General features: G+C 40.6%; 1 protein-coding gene and 1 long non-coding RNA gene across 3 annotated transcripts in view; one reads left to right on the top strand and one right to left on the bottom strand.

Moving 5' to 3' along the window:
- Positions 1-7,855, top strand: part of LOC126203202 (uncharacterized) — an 83,529-nt gene extending 75,674 nt beyond the window's left edge. The window contains exon 4 of one of the 2 annotated variants that reach the window (XR_007540242.1): positions 7,642-7,855. This is a non-coding gene — a long non-coding RNA (uncharacterized LOC126203202). Of the gene's footprint in view, positions 1-3,563; positions 4,113-7,641 lie in introns of those variants that run through there. The other variant, XR_007540241.1, reaches the window with a different exon arrangement.
- Positions 1-27,619, bottom strand: part of LOC126203201 (protease inhibitors-like) — a 72,713-nt gene that overhangs the window by 1,794 nt on the left and 43,300 nt on the right. The window contains exons 3-4 of the mRNA XM_049937446.1: positions 22,144-22,293; positions 8,030-8,149 (exon numbers count right to left, since the gene is read on the bottom strand). Coding sequence (XP_049793403.1) covers positions 8,037-8,149; positions 22,144-22,293 — 263 coding nt within the window. The 3' untranslated portion in view covers positions 8,030-8,036. The remainder of the gene's footprint in view (positions 1-8,029; positions 8,150-22,143; positions 22,294-27,619) is intronic.

The following is a 27,619-nucleotide window of genomic DNA, read 5'->3' as shown; positions in this document are numbered from 1 at the left end:
ACTAAAAATCATCCATAAAGTACTTGCAAATGGCCTAAAGCCAAAATTATACAATCATACATGAAATAAAGAGAATGGTGGCTGAAGGCTTCCAGAAATCTTTCAAAAAAATTCAGCACAATTGTGGACCCTATCACATTGAGAATTACAGAACAATCAATAACATCCATATGGCAATGCATCTATTTTATTTTCCAGAATATATATTTTGTCATCAAAGGCACTCAACGGCTTTTTGTTTACCTCAATTGAAGAAATTTGATGTTTCATGCTTCATTTTAAATTCATAGTTCTGTACTATTCTGTGCTATTGAACAAATAATCTATATAATCTTCTTAGCTTATTTTATTTTAAACAACATGTTTCCTAATACCATTCGATTTTTTTCTATCTGATCACCAGCTTTATAAGCATACATTTTTGCTCTCAGACCACAAAATTCTTCCTTTACTTTTCTGTTACATTCATTTTTTCTACAACATCCAATTTTTTACAACTTTCTTGTTTTCTTGTGAAATATATATCTGCTGGATGGTCGCTAAAACCAAATGTATCATATTTTAATTCTATTTTAATTTCATAACTGTATAGTCAAAATCATACATCAGCTCTGTAGATGAATCAAATACTCTCATACCAATGCAGACAAGTTTATTAAACAAAATTTTAGTTTTATTCATATGAATTGCACCAACATTTTCAAAAAATATTGATCTTCCTTTAAAGTTTGGCTTTGCCACAAATTTCTCACATTTACCTCCGTGTGAAATTCGTTTCATATCCACTCTTTTCCTAATATTTTACATCATTTTCCCAAATACTGAAATATCCACGAGTTTGTTGAAATCTTTTTCAAAATTTTTCTTTGCTTTCATTTTCATTTCTCTATCATATATATATATATATATATATATATATATATATATATATATATATATATATATATATATATATATATCCAATCAATCAAACCGTTTAAATATTAAAACTCTGTGCTTTTTTGTTGTTTACATTCCTAGAGACAAATACAGGGTGTTTCAAAAAGGACTTTACAGCTTTGAAAATTCATATAAAATAATTCATAGTATATACAGAGGTGACTGTAGTGCCAATTTGTAGGGAAATACATCAAGTTTTCTCTCAGATAGTTCGCTAGTGCCGAATCGCACCGTATGGAGCGCTATCAGCACTTGTGTTAAAGATGGCTGCAGTCACTGGACCCGAACATGCTAGCTGTGTGTTTTGGTTTGAAGAATCTAAGTCAGCGACGACAGCCCAGCACAATTTTCGTACCAAGTGCGCTAAAGATCCTCTAAGTAGACCTACAATTTATGAGGGCATAAATGTTTTGTAGAAACAGGGTGCTCAGTAACTTTCTCCATGACAGAATCATCACTGGAATAGTGTACATCGATACATTACAACAGTTTTTGATACCACAGATCGATGAAGATGACCAAGAACGAAATGTGTACTTCATGCACGTTACCACCCCCACTACCTGGCTCACGTCTGGGATTTTCTCAGTGACCGCTTTTCAGGTCAACGGATTGGCTGTGATGCTCCAATTGCATGGCCCTCACTTCCCCAGACCTAACACCACTCGATTTTTTTCAGCGGATTCATCAAAGATATCGTGTTTGTACCTCCTGTGCCAGCTTCTCTACCTGAACTTAGAGCAAGAATTTACACCACCACTGAGCAAGCTACACCTGCTATGATACAGTGAGTTTGGGAAGAAACTGTCAGCCAGTGTGGCCGTGCGGTTCTAGGTGCTTCAGTTTGGAACCATGTGACTGTTACGGTCGCAGGTTCGAATCCTGCCTTGGGCATGGATGTGTGTGACGTCCTTAGGTTAGTTAGGTTTAAGTAGTTCTAAGTTCTAGGGGACTAATGACTTCAGAAGTTAAGTCCCATAGTGCTCACCATTTTTGGGAGGAACTTCTGATGGGATGTATCCAGGATAACCAATGGAAGACACATACAACATCTTTAGTTTAAGGGGAAAAATCTTTTGTTTCCCTACAAAATAACACTAAACTCTGCTCTATATCTTCTTTCAATACATTTATATGAATTTTTAAAGTTGTAAAATCCTTTTTCAAACACTTTATACTGTTTAAGGTTTGTATAGTGAACTTCATAATTATTTTCATTGTCCAGAGAAGCCAACTTACTTTCTTTAGGTACAGGCACAATTTTAGTTTCAGGAGCTAATGGTATGTCTTTATGTAAATCAGGCAGTTCTTTAGGATATTTTAGATCTGCCTGAAATACATACCCAGTTAAGAGTCTTATTTATTTAGAATCCTAAGATTCTGGACCATCCAATTCAAATCCCACATAGTGTGAATAAAAATCTCTCGGTGTACATGCCGCGTCAATTCAGCATAAAACTCCAAGCTTTCGACCACTACCTCCATGGTCGTCATCAGGGCTAAAACTGACTGTCGTGAACTATCGACGCTCCCACTTTTATATGCAAGGGACAGCTTCTGATTGGCTGGAATACGTCATAGTAACAGCGATATGGCGCGTAGTGAAGTGGTGCCCTCTACTTCCATAGATGTAGTTTCTATCCCGCGTTGCTTGCAGTGCCATCCCTTGAATCAGGAGGTAAAGTGCAGGAAGTTTTTCTCTGTGTAACTGTACAGATTGTTTTCATCTAAATATGCCAAGTAATTTGACAACTTTTTTACATCATAATCTTTCACAACACTGGGATGTACCACCTCTTATTCCTCATGTAATAATCGTAGTGGTTGTCCAGTCATTTTTAAAATTTCATTTCAATTTAACCCAGGTGCAGGAAAATTGCAAGATGGAACATGTTATCCTCATTTATACAAGTTTTTCTAAAATTTTCATACGATCAACCAATAACAAAACATCGGTTACAAATCATGATAGTCACAAAAAATTATATTAAATTTTTCCCAAACTAATTTTGCATGTTTATAATCTTCATCATTTATTTCACAGTCATTTAGGTTTTTGTAAAATTTTTCTTTTTCTGGAACTGTGTTCCTTCAAATTTCTTCTAAGAATCCTTATAATAATATGGATAGACACCTTTTCTTATCACTAGATTGAATAAATCATCTGGGAAAAATTTACTAACGTTTCTCATCTTATTCTCCATAAATTTGACGACACTTTGTCAAGACATGAAGCCATGAATATAAATATGTCAGTAAATCTGATCTTCAAATGTTCTGTTGTCTTGCCAAAACTAATATGTCTTCATTATTGGGTATCAAATCTATTGTTTTTATCATAAACAGGTTCTTTTATGAACTAATGAGAATCTTGTTTGTGAGATCATGTACAGAAATTGCTACAAAATTAGATTTCTTCAGTTGTATTGCTACAAAATTTGATTTCTTCAGTTGTAAATTACATATATTAAATAATAGATTTATATATTCTCCTCTTAAATGACCATGATGATGAACTTTCTTATTATTTTCTGTATAATACTGTCTACATAATGAGCATATTTTAGATCATATATGTCTTGACTGTTCTGAAAGCATTAATGGTCTCATTTCTTCAATTTCAGGATAAATCCTTCCAATTTCTTCAAACCCTTTTTCCATGTGTTCACTGTATTTTTTATGATAACTTGGTCCTTGATATAAGACTTTATCCTTGTGTTTATCAGTGTAATTGATATAGCAATAAAAAATACTTGGTTCATATTTTGTATATTTCATAGTATACAACTTGTGCGCGTTTATCCTTATAATAATAAATAAATAGTATAAAATCAGTTATTTAAGTTTAATTTTGTTAAATTTATCTTTTTGTTGCTAAGTTTATACTTATTTTTTAATATATCCTTGTAATATCCTCTGTTAAAATCATACTCTGATAGTACAGGATAATTTTGAATGAACTTAAAAGTTTTTTTTTTCATTTTTGGATTTACTGACAGTTAGGCACTTTTAATATCAAAATCTCAAAATCTGCATAAATAATAAATGAAACATTCTGTGTATGTTGATAATTTTTAAAACTTACTGAGTTACAGCTAAGTGGAGAATCAACACACCACAAATAAATTTTACTTTTTTTCAATTTGCCCCAAAACAAGCATGGATATAATTTTTGAACCAATCATGTGAATTTTCACCATTTTTGTAATGAAAAAAATTTATATGTTTCTCTTTCTTATGTTTTGTTATTTTTAATCAATACACTTGATATTTTTCATCAAATAAATAAACATTAATAGGTTTATTAATTTTAGCCTGAATTTTTGAAATGTTATCAACCACTATGTCAAATTCAAAATTTTCAAGTTTCTGATCAATATCAGCCCTAACATTTTAATGTTTCATGTCTCTATCCATATTTTCATTTGCAGATACACTGTAATTTTATAGCCCACAGAAAACATTTTTGAATTTTATTTTCCACAGTAACAGATGTTTTTTATTTTTATTTTTTCTGGCTTTTCGATGTAAGATGTGCCTCTTAGTGGAACATATCTATTAATTCCTAGTATCCCACCAATAATTGTATTTAATGTCCAGCCACAACTATGAGCCTGAAAATTAGACATTTGTGTTAAAATATTTGGTTTCCCTTCCTTAAATTTTTTTAGACATATCTTTTTCTGTAGTAATCCTATAATTTTGAGTTTGATGCCTAACTCTCATAACTTTATTAATGGCCTTATTTTCTACTCCCAAAAAATAAAGAAAAAAGTGAAAATTTCGCTTTTTTGTGAATAATTTTGATAAGGTGAGCTAGAAATAAAGGTTGGGATCGTAGATGTAATCTGTAGGTTCTCAGTCACCTACTCAAATTATATATATAAATTATATACAAAGTTATCTCAACTTTCAATTTCGTTTAGAGGAAAAACGAAAATTTAGCTATCTTTACATATGATTCATATATATGATGCAAACAAGTGACTCAGAAGCAACAAATTCTATCTACTAGTCTGTATAAGACCAAATACCTCACTGTGAGCACAGAGAAAGATGACAGAGCTTTAGATATAGATGGTAAAATCTTTCAAAGAGTTAAAAAATTCAAATGTCTAGAGGCAAAACTCAGTGAAAGGACTGAGATGGAACAGGAAATAATGAAAAGAATCCAGGCAGGGAACAGGACATGGTTTGCACTTGGAAAGCTACTAAAGTCCCGTTTCCACAGAGATCCACAAAGATAAGTATCTACTGGACAGGAATACAACTCATTGTTCTATACAGAGTAGAGACCTGCACTATAACACTCCTAACATTTCAGAATGCTGTTATGAGGCAGATTTTTGGAGTAATAAAAGATGGAAACAAACTTAATAAAACATGTAAAACGGCCAATTTCAGGCATTTTATAAATCGTTGCACATTGGGGCTGTGATTAGAGAGAGGAGACAGGTGGTACAAGCACATAATGCATCAAGAAGGCCAGATCACCAGTCAGGTGCTGCGAGAAGACATGAGAAGCAACAGACCGATGGGAAGACTGCAGCATAGATGAACTGATGGGATCAGAGAAGATGTGTTTACGATGGGACTAACTGGAGAGGAGTACATGGACAGACCTAGATGGAGGAGGCTGATTGGCGAGGCCAAACACCGACTGCAGTTTGTGGGGCCAAATTAGTAACTAACTAGGTAGCCAACTAAGTAAGTATGTATGTATATCGTACAGAATACAGTGGAAGAGCGACACAACGACCATATGCTGAGCTGCTCCACAGTGACTGCAACTATATCACACTAATTTTCCTTTTGTGTTTTGTGTTGCGCATTTTTGTTATTGTATATTACAGGTTTTCCACTATTTTCAAGGTATTTTCACAGGAACAATGGTATCTTGCCTAACGAATTGAATGAGTCATAGTTACATTATTACTGTGTAACTATCCACTGCAAACCATAGGCACCTTATACCAAAATACTAGGAAAGTATTCCTGAAGAATTGTTGATGGAGTTTGGGTTTACCCTGTCTATATCTCAATTTGTATAAAGGTGGGATAATAGTATGTAGTTGTGATACACTGTTTCAGTTTCTGAAGCACAGAATTCTCCCAGATAAATTGAAGTTTTATGGGATTGGTGGTACAGCTGACCAATGGACAATGTCACATCTAATCAAAACAATGCAGAAAGCTGTACATAGTAATTCAAACAATATAGTCCCAGGACATTGTTCTGAATGGAGAGAAATCATGAATGGGGTTCCACAAGGATCAATCTTAGGTGTACTATTGTACTGATATATGTAAACGATCTTCTGCCAAATATACATCAAGAAGGATTAGTTCTTTTTGCAGGTGACACTAGTTTTGTAATCAGTCCAAATATAAATAAACAGAAGAAATAACAAGCAATGTTCCTATAGCAGTTTCACCTTCAATTTTAAAAACCTACCACATATTCAGCTCTACACATCTAGGGATACCAGAGCTGATTTTATGTTTCTCATAAATTGCATTTTCTCAGGAGAGAGAGATGCCACAGAAGTTGCTTACATGTGTTCTGTCCCCTTCCTTATGTAGAGGATGAATTATGAGAGTGGTCGCCCACCTGGAGGTCTTTCGCTTTCCCAAAGCTGTTTAATAATTGCAACGAGTTTATCGATTGCCTGTCCTGTATACTCTCATAGCTCAAGAGCCATCTGTCATATATGCAGATGGTGCCTTGTCCCTGAGTACGTCGATGATCTTACTGATTTCCCCCTATGTTGGTAGAGATGAATGAGGATTGATACTGGAATTGCTTTCGCAAATGATGGGATCCCTGGAGACCCGCAGTTGGTGAGACATTCAAAATAACTTCCTACAATCTGGCAATTACCTTCGTCACTGTAAACTAGTTTCCCTTTGGAATCTTTGAAATGTAGGTTTGGGGGTTTGTATTTGATCACATTGTGCTGTATGTATTTATAGATGTTATGTGATATTTTTTAATGTCTTGCTCAATCAGTACCTATTGAATCTTATCAAAAGCAAGCTTCACCCCGCTGGTGATTTCTGATCCAGATTTTCTTGCGCTTAGGAAGCTGATCCTATTCGCTTCATTTTTCTCCCAATTCCATTTCTGCTAAGCATCCTGTCTTAGCTTTACTGGCGCATCTCGCTCATTGTCCCGTTAAGTATGCTTTCTTGATTTCGTGCGTTGGACAGTGCCCTTACGTCCTGTGGCTGTACCCTATTGTGGTTGTTCTCACAGACCTCCAGATTTATAGTTTGCAGCTTGTAGGTGAATCCTTGGACGCTGCTTAGCTTGTCTCTGTCAAATTTATTATTTTTTCTGGGGCTAATCTTCTTGGTATCTCTTAGAATTAGTCTAACTTTGATATTGGAAAAGTAATTATCCGAATCTACGCTGGTATTTCTAACAACCATTGTGTTCTGGATCCTTAGTTGCGCTTTCTGTTTAATGGCAAAATGGTCAACTTGGAATTCGCCGAGGTGGGAGATTGTAGGTGTTCAGTTCTTGTCTTTTATGGCAGGTTTTTCAAAGCAGGTGACTTTAGAACCAGACTCAATGCTCTGAATTGTTATTATTGCTATTATTATTATTATTATTGTTGTTGTTGTTGTTGTTATTATAACTATCACATATTATTCACATTTGTTTTATTTTGACATGTGTTTGTCCAATAAACGCGACAGCAACCAGGAGAGCCGTGTGCTGACCACGTACCCCTCTACACAGCATCCAGTAACGCCATTGGTAGACGATGAGATGGGGGTCGGTCGAATCCTACCCGTCCAGGGCCAGAACGCAGAACTTTCCTTTTTACCTCCCGTTCACTCTGCTGTTTATTTTTATTATTGTACTTTTTTCTGTTCAGGAATTTTTGTTTTTATGTAATGTCTTATCAATGACGTTGTGCCAATAAAAAATATATACAGTACATTACAGATTCTCGACATACTGCCGGTTGCAACAGCAATCAGCACAGAAAAGGTATTTGTTTTAGTCTATAACCGCATTTTTTTTTATTTTGCCGATTGGCAAACAATATACAACAATAAATACAAGCATGTAGGTACTCACAGCAGTACTAATTCTCTCGTGGGCAGTCTATGTGAGTGCACACTGCGGAACGGCCGTCGAGCATACACTGGCACAGGTTGCAGCCCCTCTTGAAAACCGACCCCGGAGTGCACGCGACCGCTGCAACAGGTGAACACACTCGCTAGATACTCATACAACTGGTACGCGACAAATATGCAGGCTGGTTTCCACAAATTAGGGAAGGATCACAAAAAAACTGTATCAATTTGGCAAACGTAAAGCAAGATGGCCAGAAGTAATGCTGTTACTAAATTACAGCTACACAATAAGTACCGCATGCAAACCAATGAAATGGCAGTTATCTGTACATACGAGGCGCATTCAAGTTCTAAGGCCTCCGATTTTTTTTCTCCGGACTGGAAAGAGATAGAAACATGCGCATTGTTTTAAAATGAGGCCGCGTTCATTGTCAATACGTCCCAGAGATGGCAGCAGCGTACGGCACATGGAATTTTACCGCCAGCGGCGAGAATGAGAACTGTTTTAAATACTTAAAATGTGCAATCATTCGTTTTCTGAATTTGCGTGGTGTGAATCCAACTGAAATTCATCGACAGTTGAAGGAGACATGTGATGATGGAGTTATGGATGTGTCGAAAGTGCGTTTGTGGGTGCGACAGTTTAATGAAGGCAGAACATCGTGTGACAACAAACCGAAACAACCTCGGGCTCGCACAAGCCGGTCTGACGACATGATCGAGAAAGTGGAGAGAATTGTTTTGGGGGATCGCCGAATGACTGTTGAACAGATCGCCTCCAGAGTTGGCATTTCTGTGGGTTCTGTGCACACAATCCTGCATGACGACCTGAAAATGCGAAAAGTGTCATCCAGGTGGGTCCCACGAATGCTGACGGACAACCACATGGCTGCCCGTGTGGCATGTTGTCAAGCAGTGTTGACGCGCAACGACAGCATGAATGGGACTTTCTTTTCGTCGGTTGTGACAATGGATGAGACGTGGATGCCATTTTTCAATCCAGAAACAAAGGGCCAGTCAGCTCAATGGAAGCACACAGATTCACCGCCACCAAAAAAACTTCGGGTAACCGCCAGTGCTGAAAAAATGATGGTGTCCATGTTCTGGGACAGCGAGGGCGTAATCCTTACCCATTGCGTTCCAAGGGCACTACGGAAACAGGTGCATCCTACGAAAATGTTTTGAAGAACAAATTCATTCCTGCACTACAACAAATACGTCCGGGAAGGGCTGCGCGTGTGCTGTTTCACCAAGACAACGCACCCGCACATCGAGCTAACCTTACGCAACAGTTTCTTCGTGATAACAACTTTGAAGTGATTCCTCATGCTCCCTACTCACCTGACCCGGCTCCTAGTGACTTTTGGCTTTTTCCAACAATGAAAGACACTCTCCGTGGCCGCACATTCACCAGCCGTGCTGCTATTGCCTCAGCGATTTTCCAGTGGTCAGAACAGGCTCCTAAAGAAGCCTTCGCCGCTGCCATGGAATCATGGCGTCAGCGTTGTGAAAAATGTGTACGTCTGCAGGGCGATTACGTCGAGAAGTAACGCCAGTTTCATCGATTTCGGGTGAGTAGTTAATTAGAAAAAAAATCGGAGGCCTTAGAACTTGAATGCACCTCGTACAGTACCCAAGCAGCGCTAATTCTTACTCCGAGGACCAACAAGCTCAGCGCATGGAGTGCCTGCTCCATTTTCCAACCTGGGCCGTTTCGCCATTTGCAGTGTTCCTCTGCAGTACCTGACGGTGCTGAGAGCAGCTTTCAAAAGACTGTTAGCTTTCAGTTCCTACATGAGTCAGTAGACGCCATCATCAAACTAAAGCACGTCGCTGAACTGCTGTTCGCCGCAGCTACAATCAACATTGAAATTATTTGAATTATTCAAAACTACATTTTCGATTGCTCTCATTTTTTGGTCCACATGGCTATGGCAGAAGTACTCGTAGTAATATTAGTTGAAATTTCATCAGGAAGGAGAGCATTCATGAGTTTCAAATGAGTAAAGCTATACATTAACAGGCGTAAGCTGCCACTACAGGCCAGTTGTATAGAGAGAGCGTTGTACCTAGAAAGCAGAGTACCTTGCAACACATGGTGTTTTCTGGTCAGTACTTCAGTTTAACGGTCGATTTTAGAATCACCATAAGCAGTTTCCACCATTTCCTACAGGTCCTCTAGTGGTTTGACATGAGGTCGTGTTTTATGCAGCATTTGTAAATATTTCGCGTTCTACATATTTAAGTGCTGTATAATATATTTTTTGGTCCACATGGCTATGGCAGAAGTACTCGTAGTAATATTAGTTGAAATTTCATCAGGAAGGAGAGCATTCATGAGTTTCAAATGAGTAAAGCTATACATTAACAGGCGTATGCTGCCACTACAGGCCAGTTGTATAGAGAGAGCGTTGTACCTAGAAAGCAGAGTACCTTGCAACACATGGTGTTTTCTGGTCAGTACTTCAGTTTAACGATCGATTTTAGAATCACCATAAGCAGTTTCCACCATTTCCTACAGGTCCTCTAGTGGTTAGACATGAGGTCGTGTTTTGCGCAGCATTTGTAAATATTTCGCGTTCTACATATTTAAGTGCTGTATAATATATTTCAGCTATTTGGAATGTATTGTTAATCCTTGAGGTACAGTGAATCACTTTAATGTTCGGACACTGGGATATGTTAACCTTGTAGCATCATAATTTTATTCGTAATAAAACAAGCAAAAGATATAACCAAGTATTACATACCGTGATGTGTCTTGTAGATAATAACATAAACTTTATTAAGATAACGTACATAAGTTCTTTTATAATACTACTTAAATACAAATTGGTCCTATATTCACGTTACTTTAATATTCGGACACTTTGCAGAACTAATCATTTCAAGACAAGATTTTGTGGAACATTAGATGTTTCAGTATCTTGTCGGGTAGCCATTCTGTTTTATCACTTCTTTCAAACGCTGCGGCATATTGCAAATGATCTTTTTTTTTAAATAGTCCGCGTGTACACTGTCCCATTCTTCTTTTAATCGCTTCATTGTTTCCTTTGGACGATACTGGTGTTTCTCTAATACGTCGCTCCAGTTCTCCCCACACATTATCAATGTGATTGAGATCTGGTGATTGAGGTGGTGGCTGTAACACGTTGGGGCAATTGTACAACAAATATTCCTGCACAATGCGAGCCTTATGTTTTGGGTCATTGTTCTGGTAAAACTTGAACGTGTTTAATATCCCCATGGTTTCAGCACATTTTCGTAAATTGTTCTTTAATATGTTCAGACATATTTGTCCACGATACTGTCGATGAACACCAATTCGCCCGGTCCAAATATCGATAAACAGCCCCAGACAAGAACGCTGCCACCTCCTTGCTTTACAGTCGGTTTAACATTTGTGACTGTAAATTCTTCGTTGTTCTTTCACCACACCATACTTCGTCTACCCGACCCAAAAACGTTAAATCTACTTTCTTCGGCAAAAATGATGTCGTTCCACCATATTTCATCATTCGTAATAAACTCCCTGGCAAAAGCACAATCTCTTCTTTCGATTCTGTTCATTCACATACGGTTTCTTCCTGGCCACTCTTCCGCTGTAGGCAGTTCCATTCTATGCTCTGCGAATCGTTTGAGGGTGTATCGCCGCGCGGACTGGCTGCACGGTTAGATGCGCCGTGTCAGTGACTGCGCGGTCCCTCCCGCCTGAGGTTCGGGTCCTCCCTTGGGCATGGGTGTGTGTGTTGTTCTTAGCGTACGTTAGTTTAAGTAGTGTGTAAGTCTGGGGACCCATGGCCTAAGCAGTTTGGTCCCTTGGAAATTCAGACACACTTGAACATATGAGGATGTACCTTCTTGCCAGTCTCGTTTAGCAGCTCTCGTGCTTATCTGGGTGCACTGAGTGCAGGATCCTTCTTTATTTTCGTGTTAGCTGCCTCTTGTCTCGTGCATCCAGCTTGGGTGGCTGGCCCTTTTGCGGTATAGAGTCGATACGGTCCTCATTTTTGAATCGTCTGACGATATCTGCCACAGTACTCTTACTTATCTTGAGCGTGGCAGCAATTTGTCTATGTGATTTACCTTTCGCGTTGTGGAAAAATCACAAGCTGTCATATCTCAAAACTAGTATTAGCTTTGCGTGGCATCGTACCGTCTGGACAGTCGACCGCGCTTGTAAACACACACTTGCCTTCTGACTCGAAGTATTTACCCCGGAGTGAACGGTGAAAACAAGTGCGGCACAGTCATCTGTCAGGATATTAAAGTAACGTGACCACCGAAGAGTGCTTTATTTCAATCCTATTATTTAACAAGTGGTATACGTTGTGTAAACATCATTCATACTATTATTTACTAGACAGCTACCTTCATATAATACGCGGATATATTATATTTTTCTTTTATTCACAATACAGTTATAACGCAGCAAAGTAAAAATCTCTTAGTTCCGAGTATTAAGGGGTTATTCACTGTGTAGAATTCCATGGTGCCATGGTGAGTAAAATGCTACATAAACCCTTCCCCCCCCCCCCGCCTCCTCCCCCGCCCCCCCCCCCCCCTCCCGAGACTGTTTTGAGACTACTTAATATCTCGGACACGACGCATCATACGAAAAAGGTGTTCTCGTTCAAAAGTTAGTACGAGGGCAGTTCAATAAGTAATGCAACACATTTTTTTTCTGAAACAGGGGTTGTTTTATTCAGCACTGAAATACACCAGGTTATTCCCCAATCTTTTAGCTACACAACACTATTTTTCAACGTAATCTCCATTCAATGCTACGGCCTTACGCCACCTTGGAATGAGGGCCTGTATGCCTGCACGGTACCATTCCACTGGTCGATGTCGGAGCCAACGTCGTACTGCATCAATAACTTCTTCATCATCCGCGTAGTGCGTCCCACGGATTGCGTCCTTCACTGGGCCAAACATATGGAAATCCGACGGTGCGAGATCGGGACTGTAGGGTGCATGAGGAAGAACAGTCCACTGAAGTTTTGTGAGCTCCTCTCGGCTGCGAAGACTTGTTTGAGGTCTTGCGTTGTCATGAAGAAGGAGAAGTTCGTTCAGATTTTTGTGCCTACGAACACGCTGAAGTCGTTTCTTCAATTTCTGAAGAGTAGCACAATACACTTCAGAGTTGATCGTTTGACCATGGGGAAGGACATCGAACAGAATAACCTCTTCAGCGTCCCAGAAGACTGTAACCATGACTTTACTGGCTGAGGGTATGGCTTTAAACTTTTTCTTGGTAGGGGAGTGGGTGTGGCGCCACTCCATTGATTGCCGTTTTGTTTCAGGTTCGAAGTGATGAACCCATGTTTCATCGCCTGTAACAATCTTTGACAAGAAATTGTCACCCTCAGCCACATGACGAGCAAGCAATTCCGCACAGATGGTTCTCCTTTGCTCTTTATGGTGTTCGGTTAGACAACGTGGGACCCAGCGGGAACAAACCTTTGAATATCCCAACTGGTGAACAATTGTGACAGCACTACCAACAGAGATGTCAAGTTGAGCACTGAGTTGTTTGATGGTGATCCGTCGATCATCTCGAACGAGTGTGTTCGCACGCTCCGCCATTGCAGGAGTCACAGCTGTGCACGGCCGGCCCGCACGCGGGAGATCAGACAGTCTTGCTTGACCTTGCGGCGATGATGACACACGCTTTGCCCAACGACTCGCCGTGCTTTTGTCCACTGCCAGATCACCGTAGACATTCTGCAAGCGCCTATGAATATCTGAGATGCCCTGGTTTTCAGCCAAAAGAAACTCGATCACTGCCCGTTGTTTGCAACGCACATCCGTTACAGACGCCATTTTAACAGCTCCGTACAGGGCTGCCACCTGTCGGAAGTCAATGAAACTATACGAGACGAAGCGGGAATGTTTGAAAATATTCCACAAGAAATTTCCGGTTTTTTCAACCAAAATTGGCCGAGAAAAAAGATGTGTTGCATTACTTATTGAACTGCCCTCGTATTAATAACTGGGACGTCTGTCTGTGCTACAATTGGCCACCTTCTAACTATCCTTCCTGCGTGGGCGGGGTCAACTTTGTGTTTTCAAATGCGAAGCTCTCGTTTCTATTGTACATTCCTACGCTAAAAAACTCTAACCATTGTTTTCCATTCGTGGTATACGGCGCTGTAATTGACATGTATCACGGGTCCCTCTTTTTGCAATTAAGATACGACACATTTGATTCTATGTTTCATTTAGTATGTAAATGTTAATGGTTGTGTTCTAACAACCGATACTGACGTTCAAACGTTACTTGAATGTTGCAAATGTGCTTGTACAGTACCAATAATGTACTACACGTTGACATTTCTGACTAATAAGCTACTTGAGTGGTACCGTAGTTCTCCGTTCCCTATGGGGTGGATTGAGTCGAGTCCCCAAACCATGCTTGATTTCGGTAGCCCCTCTCGAACTCCGCTATCAGGGCGACTGATTTCGGTGTGTGTTTCCATCCAACTGTCGTAATTCTTGCGCTGGCCGTTACGTGATTACCGGCAGAATAAAAGCCACAACCATTGTAAAAAGGTAAACTGTCCATGAAGTGATTGTGACAGGGGCACCTGCCATGGATACTCAACGAATTCAAGCATTCCACTGGTGACAGACAACGGGACTCACCGAAATCAAGCCTCCCGATTGGAACTGAAAACTATTACTCGTACTTCCACGTCGTTGTTCCTGTATCACGTTAAACGTGGTTTCTCACCAGACACTAAAAAGGCTAACAATATTGCACTGTGCAGACAAATTTAAAACACTAAAGTAAATCTGTAACACAAATATCAACCGTTATAACACAGAGATTTACATATACGTCGTAAATGAGACGTAGAATCAGATGCGTCGGTTCTTAATTGCAAAAACAGGCACACACGATGTTTGTAGATTACAGTGCCGCCTACCATGAATGGAACACAATCGTACGATTAAGTCGTACGTAATTTTTTAGCGTAGAATCCGAATATATAATAAAAATGACGGGTTCGCATCTGAAAATACAAAGTTTCCGCCACCCACACAGGAGGGATGGTTAGGAGGTGGCCAGTTATAATACAGACAGGTACCGCCTTTACTAATAATATCTTTTCACCTAGAACACATTTTTCGTACGATGCATCATTTTCCAGTCATCGAGTTTTCTCCTGTTAAAACAAACACCCTGCGTATTTAGAACTATTTGTATAACATGTGGACACTTAAGTCGTAATTCATCGGTCGTACACCACCTTGTAGGTCCACCCTAAAACAGAAGATGGTTTCCTACCAAGGAACACGTGTTACTGTCAAATGAACTGAATTTCTTTAATATCTTAAGTATTTTACCTGTTTTCAAAATGGTTGGTTGGTTGGTTTCTGGGGAAGGAGACCAGACAGCGTGGTCATCGGTCTCATCGGATTAGGGAAGGATGGGGAAGGAAGTCGGCCGTGCCCTTTCAGAGGAACCATCCCGGCATTTGCCTGGAGTGATTTAGGGAAATCACGGAAAACCTAAATCAGGATGGCCGGACGCGGGATTGAACCGTCGTCCTCCCGAATGCGAGTCCAGTGTATTACCACTGTTTTCAAAATGGGAATTTGTTTTAGTTTACAATATCTTCTATTTACAAATGTACTAGTGACTGATTAATTTCATTTCTGCTGCTTGTCATTGCATTCGGCTTTCTTTGTTGTATTATCAGCCCATATTTTGTCTTCATTAGACTGTTTACTCCTTTCAACAGGTCATCTAAATCTCACTTACACAGAGGATAGCAATTTCATCATGGAGTGTTATCCTTGGTATCCTTTTACACTGAATTTCACTCTCGACATTTTATTGTTTTCCGTCAGTGGTTCTCCGACGTACAGGTTAAGCAGCACTGGAAGAAGACTGTGCCTATGCTATGAATCCTTTCCAATTCGAGCACGTTTCATTTGGTCTTCCAATCTTATTGACCCTCCTTGGTTTTAGTACATACTTTACATCTGTTTATTATAAAATAACTTTTACGGCTGACAATCACTGTTTTTCTCCTTTTTTTGGAAGATTCGTTTCTGATACCCGAAAAACTGAAACATTATTTTCAACGAGTATTGTGCACTGTAAATTATCTGAGTTCTGTTTACGACGTGTGAGTTGCCGCATAGGCGGACTGCTAGAATACAAGGTCAATAGAATAATGCAGCTATTCACACATCGAAAACGTCACGCGTAAATAAACGAAAAGCTCAGTTGAGAACGAAAATTGCTAACGCGAAGCGAGTCGTATAAGAAATAAATGAAAGAAAATCGTCGCTGGCAGCAGGAAAAGTACCTAACAATGAAAAAGGGCATTGCTATACCGCGGCAGAGTTTCACCAATCATTTCTAATTAACAAAGGTTAAAATACTGCATGTTTTCGAAAACATTTTGAAAAAAAACAGTGATAGACTTCCACAGTTGTAGTTAGAAAACCGTCTGGGTCGCATAAATCACGTTGATTGATGACCGGTTTAAATCCAAAGGTAGATCCTCAGAGGGACATACGGATAAAATGTAAACGATGCAATAAAAATAAAACGAAGTTACATGCAGAGTTGATGTGCGGAGGTGAATCCATGGAACAGCAACTGTAGAAGCATTCAGATGTTGTCAGCTGCTGGAGAAGCAACCATGTGCTGTGGTTAAACAGCACAAGCTGTGCCCCTAGTCGTCTCCACACATCAGCATGTCCAGTATAATGAATTGAATACATGATGAAAAACTTTATTTACTAACTTAAAAATGCTATGTAATTATACTATTCGTTGTAAAATTAGTCACTATCATATTTGCGATCCAAAGAATGAAAACATAAAATAGCATACAATAAAAAACCGATGACTTAGACTGCCCTCCATGGAACAGTATGTACATATAAGAAGTCACTGGTTATTTCGGTTAATGTGCCTACAAAATGTTAGGTTACCATCTTGCTTATGATACCAATTATTTTTTTAATGTATGCTATTTTATTTTTGTACAGAGTTTCAGGGAGAGCAAAAGGAAACAATTGACAGGAATTGGGGAAAGAAATACAGTAGAAGACGAATGGGTAGCTCTGAGGGATAAAGTAGCGAACGAAGCAGAGGATCAAGTAGGTAAAAAGACGAGGGCTAGTAGAAATCCTTGGGTAACAGAAGAAATATTGAATTTAATTGATGAAAGGAGAAAATATAAAAATGCAGTAAATGAAGCAGGCAAAAAGGAATACAAACGTCTCAAAAATGAGATCGACAGGAAGTGCAAAATGGCTAAGCAGGCTTGGCTAGAGGACAAATGTAAGGATGTAGAGGCTTATGTCACTAGGGGTAAGATAGATACGGCCTACAGGAAAATTAAAGAGACCTTTGGAGAAAAGAAAGCCACTTGTATGAATATCAAGAGCTCAGATGGCAACCCAGTTCTAAGCAAAGAGGGGAAAGCAGAAAGGTGGAAGGAGTATATGGAGGGTCTATACAAGGGCGATGTACTTGAGGACAATATTATGGAAATGGAAGAGGATGTAGATGAAGATGAAATGGGAGATACGATACTGCGTGAAGAGTTTGACAGAGCACTGAAAGACCTGAGTCAAAACAAGGCCCCGGGAGTAAACAACATTCCATTAGAACTACTGGCGGCCTTGGGAGAGCCAGTCCTGACAAAATTCTACCATCTGGTTAGCAAGACGTACGAGACAGGCGAAATACCGTCAGACTTCAAGAAGAATATAATAATTACAATCCCAAAGAAAGCAGGTGTTGACAGATGTGAAAATTACCGAACTATCAGTTTAATAGGTCACAGCTGCAAAATACTAACGCGAATTATTTACAGACGAATGGAAAAACTGGTAGAAGCCGACCTCGTGGAAGATCAGTTTGGATTTCGTAGAAATGTTGGAACACGTGAGGCAATACTGACCTTACGACTTATCTTAGAACATAGATTAAGGAAAGGCAAACCTACGTTTCTAGCATTTGTAGACTTAGAGAAATCTTTTGACAATGTTGACTGGAATACTCTCTTTCAAATTCTAAAGGTGGCAGGGGTAAAATACATGGAGCGAAAGGCTATTTACAATTTGTACAGAAACCAGATGGCAGTTATAAGAATCGAGGGGCATGAAAGGGAAACAGTGGTTGGGAAGGGAGTGAGACATGGTTGTAGCCTGTCCCCGATGTTATTCAATCTGTATGTTGAGCAAGCAGTAAAGGAAACAAAAGAAAAATTCGGCGTAGGTATTAAAATCCAGGGAGAAGAAATAAAAACTTTGAGGTTCACCGATGACATTGTAATTCTGTCAGAGACAGCAAAGGACTTGGAAGAGCAGTTGAACGGAATAGACAGTGTCTTGAAATGAGGATATAAAATGAACATCAACAAAAGCAAAACGATGATAATGGAATGTAGTCGAATTGAGTCAGGGGATGCTGAGGGAATTAGATTAGGAAATGAGACACTTAAGGTAGTAAAGGAGTTTTGCTGTTTGGGGAGCAAAATAACTGATGATGGTCGAAGTAGAGAAGATATAAAATGTAGACTGGCAATGGCAAGGAAAGCGTTGTTAACATCGAGTATAGATTTAAGTGTCAGGAAGTCGTTTCTGAAAGTATTTGTATGGAGTGTAGCCATGTATGGAAGTGAAACATGGACAATAAATAGTTTGGACAAGAAGAGGATAGAAGCTTTCGAAATGTGGTGCTACTTAAGAATGCTGAAGATTAGATGGGTAGATCACATAACCAATGAGGAGGTATTGAATAGAATTGGGGAGAAGAGAAGTTTGTGGCACAACTTGACAAGAAGAAGGGACCGGTTGGTAGGACATGTTCTGAGGCATCAAGGGAACACAAATTTAGCATTGGAGAGCAGCGTGGAGGGTAAATATCGTAGAGGGAGACCAAGAGATGAATAGATTAAGCAGATTCAGAAGGATGTAGGATGCAGTAAGTACTGGGAGATGAAGAAGCTTGCACAGGATAGGGTAGCATGGAGAGGTGCATCAACCCAGTCTCAGGACTGAAGACCACAACAAGAACAACATTTTATGTTCTAACTCTTTGCGTTAAAAATATAATAGTGGTTAATCTTACAGCCAATATTACTAGAGGCTTTAAGTAAGTAATGCTACGCATTTCTTTTTTGTCAGCCTGTTTCCGTTGAAAAGATGCGGAATCTGAAGTGGGATATCGCAGATTACTCAGGCTTTAGCCACTATAGTTTCATGAAATTCCAGTAGAGGGTGGCGCTTTCTGTAGCCTTCAAAATGGCGCCTGTAAAGGAGGTCCGTTCCAAGCAGAGAGCTCTCACTGAGTTTCTTTGGGCGGAAAACCAGAGAATCACACTTACTCATATTCGCTTGCAGAACGTCTACGGAGTACAGAAGCACGGTGAATTGTTGGGCGAGGCGTCGGTCATTACGGCAACAAGGTCGTGCACACCTGTGCGATTTCCCGCGTGCCAGCCGGCTGCACTCAGCTGTGACTCCTACATTGTTGGAACGTGCGGACACTCTCATTCGAGATGATCGACGGATCACAGTCAAACACCTCGCTGCGCAACTGAACGTCTCTATTGGTATGGCTGACATACGTGCCCACCAGTTGAGGTATTCAAAGGTGTGTGCCGGGTGGGTTCGTCACTGTCTAACACACGTCCATAAAGAGGAACAAAGGACCATCTGTGCGGAATTGGTTCCACATTACAAGGCTGAGAGTTAGAATTTTTTCTTGAACATCGTCGCACGTGATGAAACATGGCTTCATCACTTCGAACCACAAACAAAACGCCAGTCCTTGGAGTGGCGCCAGTCCACCTCTCCTCAGAAGAGAAAGTTCAGAGTCGCACGCTCTGCCGGTCATGTCACGGCGACGGTGTTGTGGGATATTGAACAGGTTATTCTGTTTGATGTCCTCCCTCATGGAGCAACGATCAACTCTGAAGCAAATTGGAGAAACGACGTCAACGTATTCGTCGCCACAAAAATGCAAACGAAATTCTCGTTCTCCATGACAACACAAGGCTTCACACAAGTCTGCGGACCCGAGAGGGGCTCACAAAACATCACTGGATTGCAGAATGAGATTTTCAATCTGCAGCGGAGTGTAAGCTGATATGAAACTTGCTGGGAGATCAAAACTGTGTGCCGGACCGAGACTCGAACTCGGGAACTTTGCCTTTCGCTGGCAAGTGCTCTACCAATTGAGCTATCCAAGCATGACTCACGTCCTCTTCTCACAGCTTTTTTTCTGCCAGTACCTCGTCTCCTACCTTCCAAACTTTACAGAAGCTCTCCTGCGAGTCTCGGTCCGGCACACAGTTTAAATCTGCCAGGAAGTTTCATATCAGCGCACACTCCGCTGCAGAGTGAAAATCTCATTTTGGAAACATCCCCCAGGCTGTGGCTAAGCCATGTCTCCGGAGTATCCCTTCTTTCAGGAGCGCTAGTTCTGCAAGGTTCGCAGGAGAGCTTCTGTAAAGTTTGGAAGGTAGGAGACGAGGTACTGGCAGAAGTAAAGCGGTGAGGACGGGCGTGAGTCGTGCTTGGGTAGCTCAGTTGGTAGAGCACTTGCCCGCGAAAGGCAAGGGTCCCGAGTTCGAGTCTCAGTCCGGCACACAGTTTTAATTTGCCAGGAAGTTTCATCACTGGACTGTTCTTCCTCATCCACCCTACAGCAACTTCCGACTTCCACCTGGGCCGATAATGGATGCGCTTCGCAGGAAGCGGTATGTTGATGATGGGGAGGATATTGATGCAGCAAGACGTTAACTCAGACGTCAACCAGTGGAGTGCTACCATGCAGGCATACAGGCCCTCCCAATAAGGTGGCAAAGCCCGTCGTATTGAACGGAGATTATGTTCAAAAATAGAGTTTTGTAGCCCAAAGAGTGGACAGTAACATGGTTTATTGGAATCCTAAATAAAACCAACCTTATTTCAGAAAAATACGTGTTCCCAGAATGACATTTCCACTCTGCAGCGGATTGTGCGCTGATATGAGACTTCCTGACAGATTAAAACTGCGTGCCGGACCCAGACTCGAATTCGGGGCCTTTGCCTTTCGCGGGCAAGTGCTCTACCAACTGAGCTACCCAGGCACGACTCACGCCCGGTACTCACAGCTTTACTTCTGCCACTATCTCGTCTCCTACCTTCCAAACTTTACAGAAGCTCTCCTGCGAACCTTGCAGAACTAACACTCCTGGAAGAAAGGATACTGTGGAGACATGGCTTAGCCACAGCCTGGGGGGTGTTTCCAGAATGAGATTTCCAGTCTGCAGCGGAGTGTGCGCTGATGGTAGAGCACTTGCCAGCGAAAGGCAAAGGTCCCGAGTTCGAATATCTGTCCGGCACACAGTTTTAATCTGTCAGGAAGTTTCAAAAAAAGTGTTGCATAACTTATCGAATAGTCCTCGTCAAAATAGATATCATTTTTAAGTTAGTAACCAAAGTTTATCGTCACTTATTCAATATGCATTCATTCTGTTGCTTACAGATGATTTGTGGTGACGGCTAGGGGCGGAGCTTACGCTATTTAACCACAGAACATCGTTGCTTCTCCAGCAGTTGACAACATCTTGAGGCTTCTGCAATTCCTGCTCCGTGGATCCGTCTACACACGATTTTGGGTATAATTTCGTTTTGTTTTCATTACATTGTTTACATTTTATCACTAGCTCCCTCTGTATTTATAGTAATCTACATTTCGGAGTACAGTCTGAAGACGGTCCACCTTCGGACTGAAACCGGACACCGATAAACGTAACTTGCGCGATTTAGATCGTATTTCTAATTAAAACTGTTGCTTACCATCCGTCTTGTATAGCATAATAGTATTTTACTGACGATTTCGAACATCATGCAACACTTTATATTGCCGTAAGTAATTTCTAGGTCGTGAAATCTTATAACACCTTCGTATTTCGTAAGTTATCAACAGCAATTTCATAATTGTCTTTTCTGATGGCCTTACTTCTCCTAAAGCTACGATGTTCGTCACGTAACTCGACCTCAGTTTGATGATAGTACTAATATCCAAGCTTACAGATATCGTGACAGTGGTGCACGGCTCGCCTGTTGAGTGTCGCCGCTATCACGTACCTCTGCGGCTGCGCTTCGGGCATCCCTTCAGGCTGCAGAGTGCTCCGGTGCCGGCGCTGTTACAAGTGCACGTGTTGCAGTCCAGCTTGAACGTTGTGTTGGGGACGCAGTTCTGCGCGTTCCGCTTCACAGCCACCTTCACGCCCTCACCTGTGGACATTCATCAACTTTCAGATTTGCATCACCATAAATCAGCAGTCAAGATGCTTAAATTAGACTGTATTATATGGATCTGTATGATGTCTTAACCGACTGTACACTGGGGTGACGTCAGTCATGGGATAGTGATATGCACATATACAGAAGGCGGTAGTATAGCGTACACAAGGTATAGAGGGACAGCTGAATGGCGGAGATGTCATCTCTAGTCAGGTGGCTCGTCTGAAAAGGTTTCCGACTTGATTACAGCTGCACGACGAGAATTACAGTTGGATCTAGACGGACGGAACATTACATTACGGAAATCGTTAGGGAATTTATCGTTCCGAGAGCCACATTGTCAATACTGTGCCGATAACAGCAAATTTTAGGCATTACCTCTCACAACAGACAACGCAGTGGCCGACGGCCTTCACTTACCGACAGAGGGCAGTGTCGTCAGCATAGAGTTTCCAATGCCACCAGACGGGCAACATTGCGTGAAATAACCGCATAAAACAATGTGGACGAATGACACATTTACCCATCAAATAGTACAAGCCCTAAATAATAAATTATCGCCAGCTGGTATTTTTTGTGATCTCTCCAAGGCATTTGACTGTATGGATCATGTCACACTCTTAGAAAAACTCAGGTTTTATGGAATTGAAGGCTATACACACAGCTGGTTTGACTCATACTTAATTAACAGAAAGCAAAAGGTTGTGCTGAATAACACAAATGATGTTGGGAGGGTGGTAAATTCTAGTGAAGGGGGCGTTGTCACAATGGGAGTCCCACAGGGTTCAATTTTATGTCCTCTGCTGTTCCTTATTCATGTGAACGACCTCCCACTTAACGTTCAGCAAGCGGAAGTACTTTTTGCAGATGACACGAGTGTTATAATAAATCCCATTCCGGAAAAAGCAGCTGAAGATATTGTGAAGGATGTCTTTCAAAGAATTATTAAGTGGTTCTCAGAAAATGAACTCTCCCTTAATTTTGAAAAAACTCACTATATCCAGTTCTGTACACCGAATAGACTCATACCGACAGTTGATGTAGCATATGAACAGGGCTCAGTTAACAGGGTATATTTCTCCAAATTTTGGGGCGTTCACATTGATGACTGCTTGAACTGGAAGAAGCATATTACTGAGCTTCTTAAACAAGTATGTTCTGCGTCTTTCACTCTTCGTATAATAGCTAGTCTTGGTAATAAACAGATCAGCCTCCTAACGTACTTTGCATATTTCCACTCAATAATGTCTTATGGAATAATTTTCCGGGGTAACTCACCACTTAGATATAAAGTATTGATTGCGCAAAAGAGACCAGTGAGAATAATTAGTGGTGTTCACCCAAGGACGTCATGTAGCACATTTTCAAGGAGTTAGGTATTTTAACTGCACCATCGGAGTACATATATTCGCTAATGAAATTCGTTACAAATAATCCATCTCAATTTGCGAAGAACATTGATGTCCATACGTACAACACTAGAGGGAAAAATGACCTTTCCTATCCGTTATTGAAGCTATCAGTTGCTCAAAAAGGAGTACATTATTCAGCAACAAAAATCTTTGATCATTTGCCCAACAGCATAAAGTGTCTGGTAGGTAGCAGATCAAGTTTTAAATCTAGCTTAAAATCATTTCTTTTGGACGACTCCTTCTACTCCATGGACGAGTTTCTGTTTCAGAAATGGTAAAAAAAAAAGAGATTGTACCTCTAAATGTAGTTGCATGTGTAGAACTTAAAATTTCTGAAATATTAATATTAGCACTATTCATGTGTGTATATATATCTTGCAATCTGACCTGTTCCACATCACATCGATAAAATAATCAGGAAAATGATCTACGGAACATGTCATTTAGTACAGTAGGCTACGGCAGCAGACGAGCGACGTGAGTGTCTTTGCTGTCAGCACGACATCGCCTGCAGCGCCTCCCCTGGACTCGTGACCATGTCGGTTGGACACTAGACGGCTGGAAAACCGTGCCCTTGTCAGGCGAGTCCCGATTTCATTTGGTAAAAGCAGATCGTAGGGTACGAGCGTGGAGCAGACCCCACGAAACCATGGATCCAAACTGTCAAAAAGACCGTGTGCAAGCTGCTGGTTGATCCATAATGGTGTAGGTTGCGTTTACACGGAATGGACTGTTTCTCTGGTCCAACTGAACCGATCATTGACTAAAAATGGTTATGTTCGGCTGCTTGGAGACCGTTTGCAGACGTTCATGAAGTTCATGTTCCCAGACAACGATGTCATATCACAAGACCACAGTCGTTTACGATTGGTTTGAAGGAAAGTCTGGACAGTTTGAGTGAATAATTTGGCCACCCAGATCGCCCGACATAAATCCTGTCGAACGTTTATGGGAGATAATCGAGAGTTCACTTTGTGCACAGCGTCCTGCATCGGCAACTCTTTCGCAGTTATGGACGGCACTACAGTCAGCATGGCTCAGTATTCCTGCAGGTGACTTATTACAACTTGTTGAGTCCATACCACGTCGAGCCGCTGCAGTACTTCTGGCAAAAATACGTCTGACACGACATGTGGAGGTATCCCATGGCATTTGTCACGTCAGCTTATAAACAACACACTTGCCTGATTCAGTAGAGCTTTGATCTCAATATCATTCGAGGAATAACGCGGTTCTGCCATTATCAGCTGCTCATCTGCTGAGTATAAAATATTTTATCTGTTAGTATTTGACATAAGTGAGGTGCATTTGTTGGATCCAACCCCTCCAAGAAAGATCTGAATAAGTTCGATGTTTATTATGTTCAGAGCGCTACATGTCCGAAACGGACTGCATTTTTTCTCAGACATCCGACAGAATTTCGCCATCTAACCTCATTGACATTCAGCAATAACAAAACATCGCACTGTGGTAAATGTAATAAGACAAATTAATGTATAGTTAGCATATGAGCATCCGACGATGGGACAATACTGCCGAACCACGTCAGCCTATTAAATACTGATATTAAAATGCTACTGAATCATAAAAGTATGTTGTTTACTGAAATCAACATACGTACACTGCTTGCTAAATGCTAGGAATCAGTCACTTGTTAAATTTTCTTGACGTTCTTACTGGCAATATCTGTGTAACACAGTGATATTAATAGAAGTGAAACAATTTGCTGCCCAACTCAATATGTACTAAATATTTCAGCATGATGTCTTTTGGTAGCGCATTGCCATCCTGAAGAGCTAAATTGTTGCCTTAGTTTGATGTTTCACATTTTCACAATAGCTCATGTAAATTAGTAAAGCAACTCTCACAGTAGCACATTGGGACCAATACAGCTCGCGAGCTACGTAAATGACCTTCCCAACAGTGTCAGTAAGGGGAAAAATATCATTATTTTCGGAGTTGACAGCAATACCATAGCAAGTGGAAAACAAGAGAACTCTTTGCAGAGACAGAAAGTGAAAACCACAAGCAAATTTACAACTGATCAAAATACAATAAGGGTACAGTGTCCTCAATAAACATGAAACATATGCCAGGAATTTCGGTGTGAAAAGAGAAAATTACACATGAGATGTATTCCCAGTTGCGAGTATGGACAACAATCAGCTACATAATGGAATAACGACAATGAAAATCTGGGCCGGACTGGGTCTCGAACCCAGATTGCACGTTTATCGCGAGCGGTACCACTAGGCTATCCGAGCGCGACTCACAGCTACAGTCAAACGTCTATAATTCGTCAACCATGCCTCCACATCTAAAGGAACGCTGAATCGTAATTCGGAATAACATAGGCAATGCAATATCGTGTTTATCCGCCGACACCGAGAAAGCGCCTTCCCGGTCAAATGACTAGCCTGCACGGGAGTACACACAATGGATGTAAAATGGTTCAAATGGCTCTCAGCACTATGGGACTCAACTGCTGAGGTCATCAGTCCCCTAGAACTTAGAACTACTTAAACCTAACTAACCTAAGGACATCACACAACACCCAGGCACCACGAGGCAGAGAAAATCCCTGAGCCCGCCGGGAATCGAACCCGGGAACCCGGGCGTGGGAAGCGAGAACGCTACCGCACGACGACGAGCTGCGGACAATGGATGTACGAGTACGGGTGTAGACATGTGGTTGACGGCATATGGAAGTTTGGATCGGACCGGGAGTCGTGACTGGAGAGCCTGATGGTAATGCGACCGCTCCTAACAAAAGCGAAATCTGTGTTCGATTGCGGGTCCGGCACAAATTTTCACATATCCAGAGGAACATTGCATCGTAGTTCGGAATAAAGTAGGCACTGCAGTATCGTAGAACATTGTGGAATGTGTAACGAGCACAAAATTTCTAGGAATGATTATTTACTCTCAGTTGTAATGGTGCGAGCACATAAAGATACTTCCAAACGCAATGTCATCCTAAGGTAATGCTATCAGAGTCCTGTCATCATTATTAAACGGCCAATGTGTTTTAGTAACTTACAGTTCATGCATTCTGACCTATGGAGTTTTGTTTCCGAGGACAGATAAACAAAACATGAATGTAAATTTCAAACTACAACAAATGGGCATATGAATAATAAGAAAAAAAGCTGTTGAGTTTCACTTAAAAATCTGTTAACTTATTTGCGATTTTAAATGTACAACGTGAGTGTATTTCCCAATCAGTTATGTACATAAAAATACCTTTGATAATTAATGCACATACAGCTCTTTGTATTACCCAGAACTAGATATAGACTGATCTTCCGTTTACCAAGAATGAATAGAGATAAAACTCAAAAAGCGATTTTCTACTGAGAAACAAAATTGCATAATAAAGGGCCAGATATTGAAAAAATTATTAAAACGTTTTTAACAAATACTAAAAAGTGTATAAAGTATACAATGAAGGATACTTAGAAAATATAGAGGTTTGTAAAATTTATGACAGGGCGTCGAATAACAGAGTCCACCTGAGAAGGCTGGTCCAATCGGCTATACTTGGTAATCTTTCTTTTTGTGGCCACTTCGCGAACCCAGTCAGACTTAGCCCATGTCGTGCCATCGATCCAGTCCCAGGAGTCAGGAGATAAAACAGCTGCTACCTTCAGATGCAGATGATACAGATGTTCAGAAACAATGTCCAACTTCCGACGAGTAAAACGAATTCTTTCTCTGACGTTGTCTGTCTTAAGTAAAGGGCTAAATTTTGCCCCTACTCCAAAGACTTTGCCGATATCATCTTTCATCAGTGCCATTGAAGAAGCTGTCCGACCACTATCAGAGGATTCTGCGGAAGAAATCAGACGAGAAACCTGTCAAGCAATCACGAAGCATCGTCCACAAAGAAGCAACGTTTCCAAGGA

The sequence above is a fragment of the Schistocerca nitens genome, chromosome 9 (assembly GCF_023898315.1).
Source record: "Schistocerca nitens isolate TAMUIC-IGC-003100 chromosome 9, iqSchNite1.1, whole genome shotgun sequence".
Taxonomy (NCBI): Eukaryota; Metazoa; Arthropoda; class Insecta; order Orthoptera; family Acrididae; genus Schistocerca; species Schistocerca nitens.
Note: the sequence above shows the minus strand (reverse complement) of the source record. Positions and strands in the feature narration are given on the sequence as shown.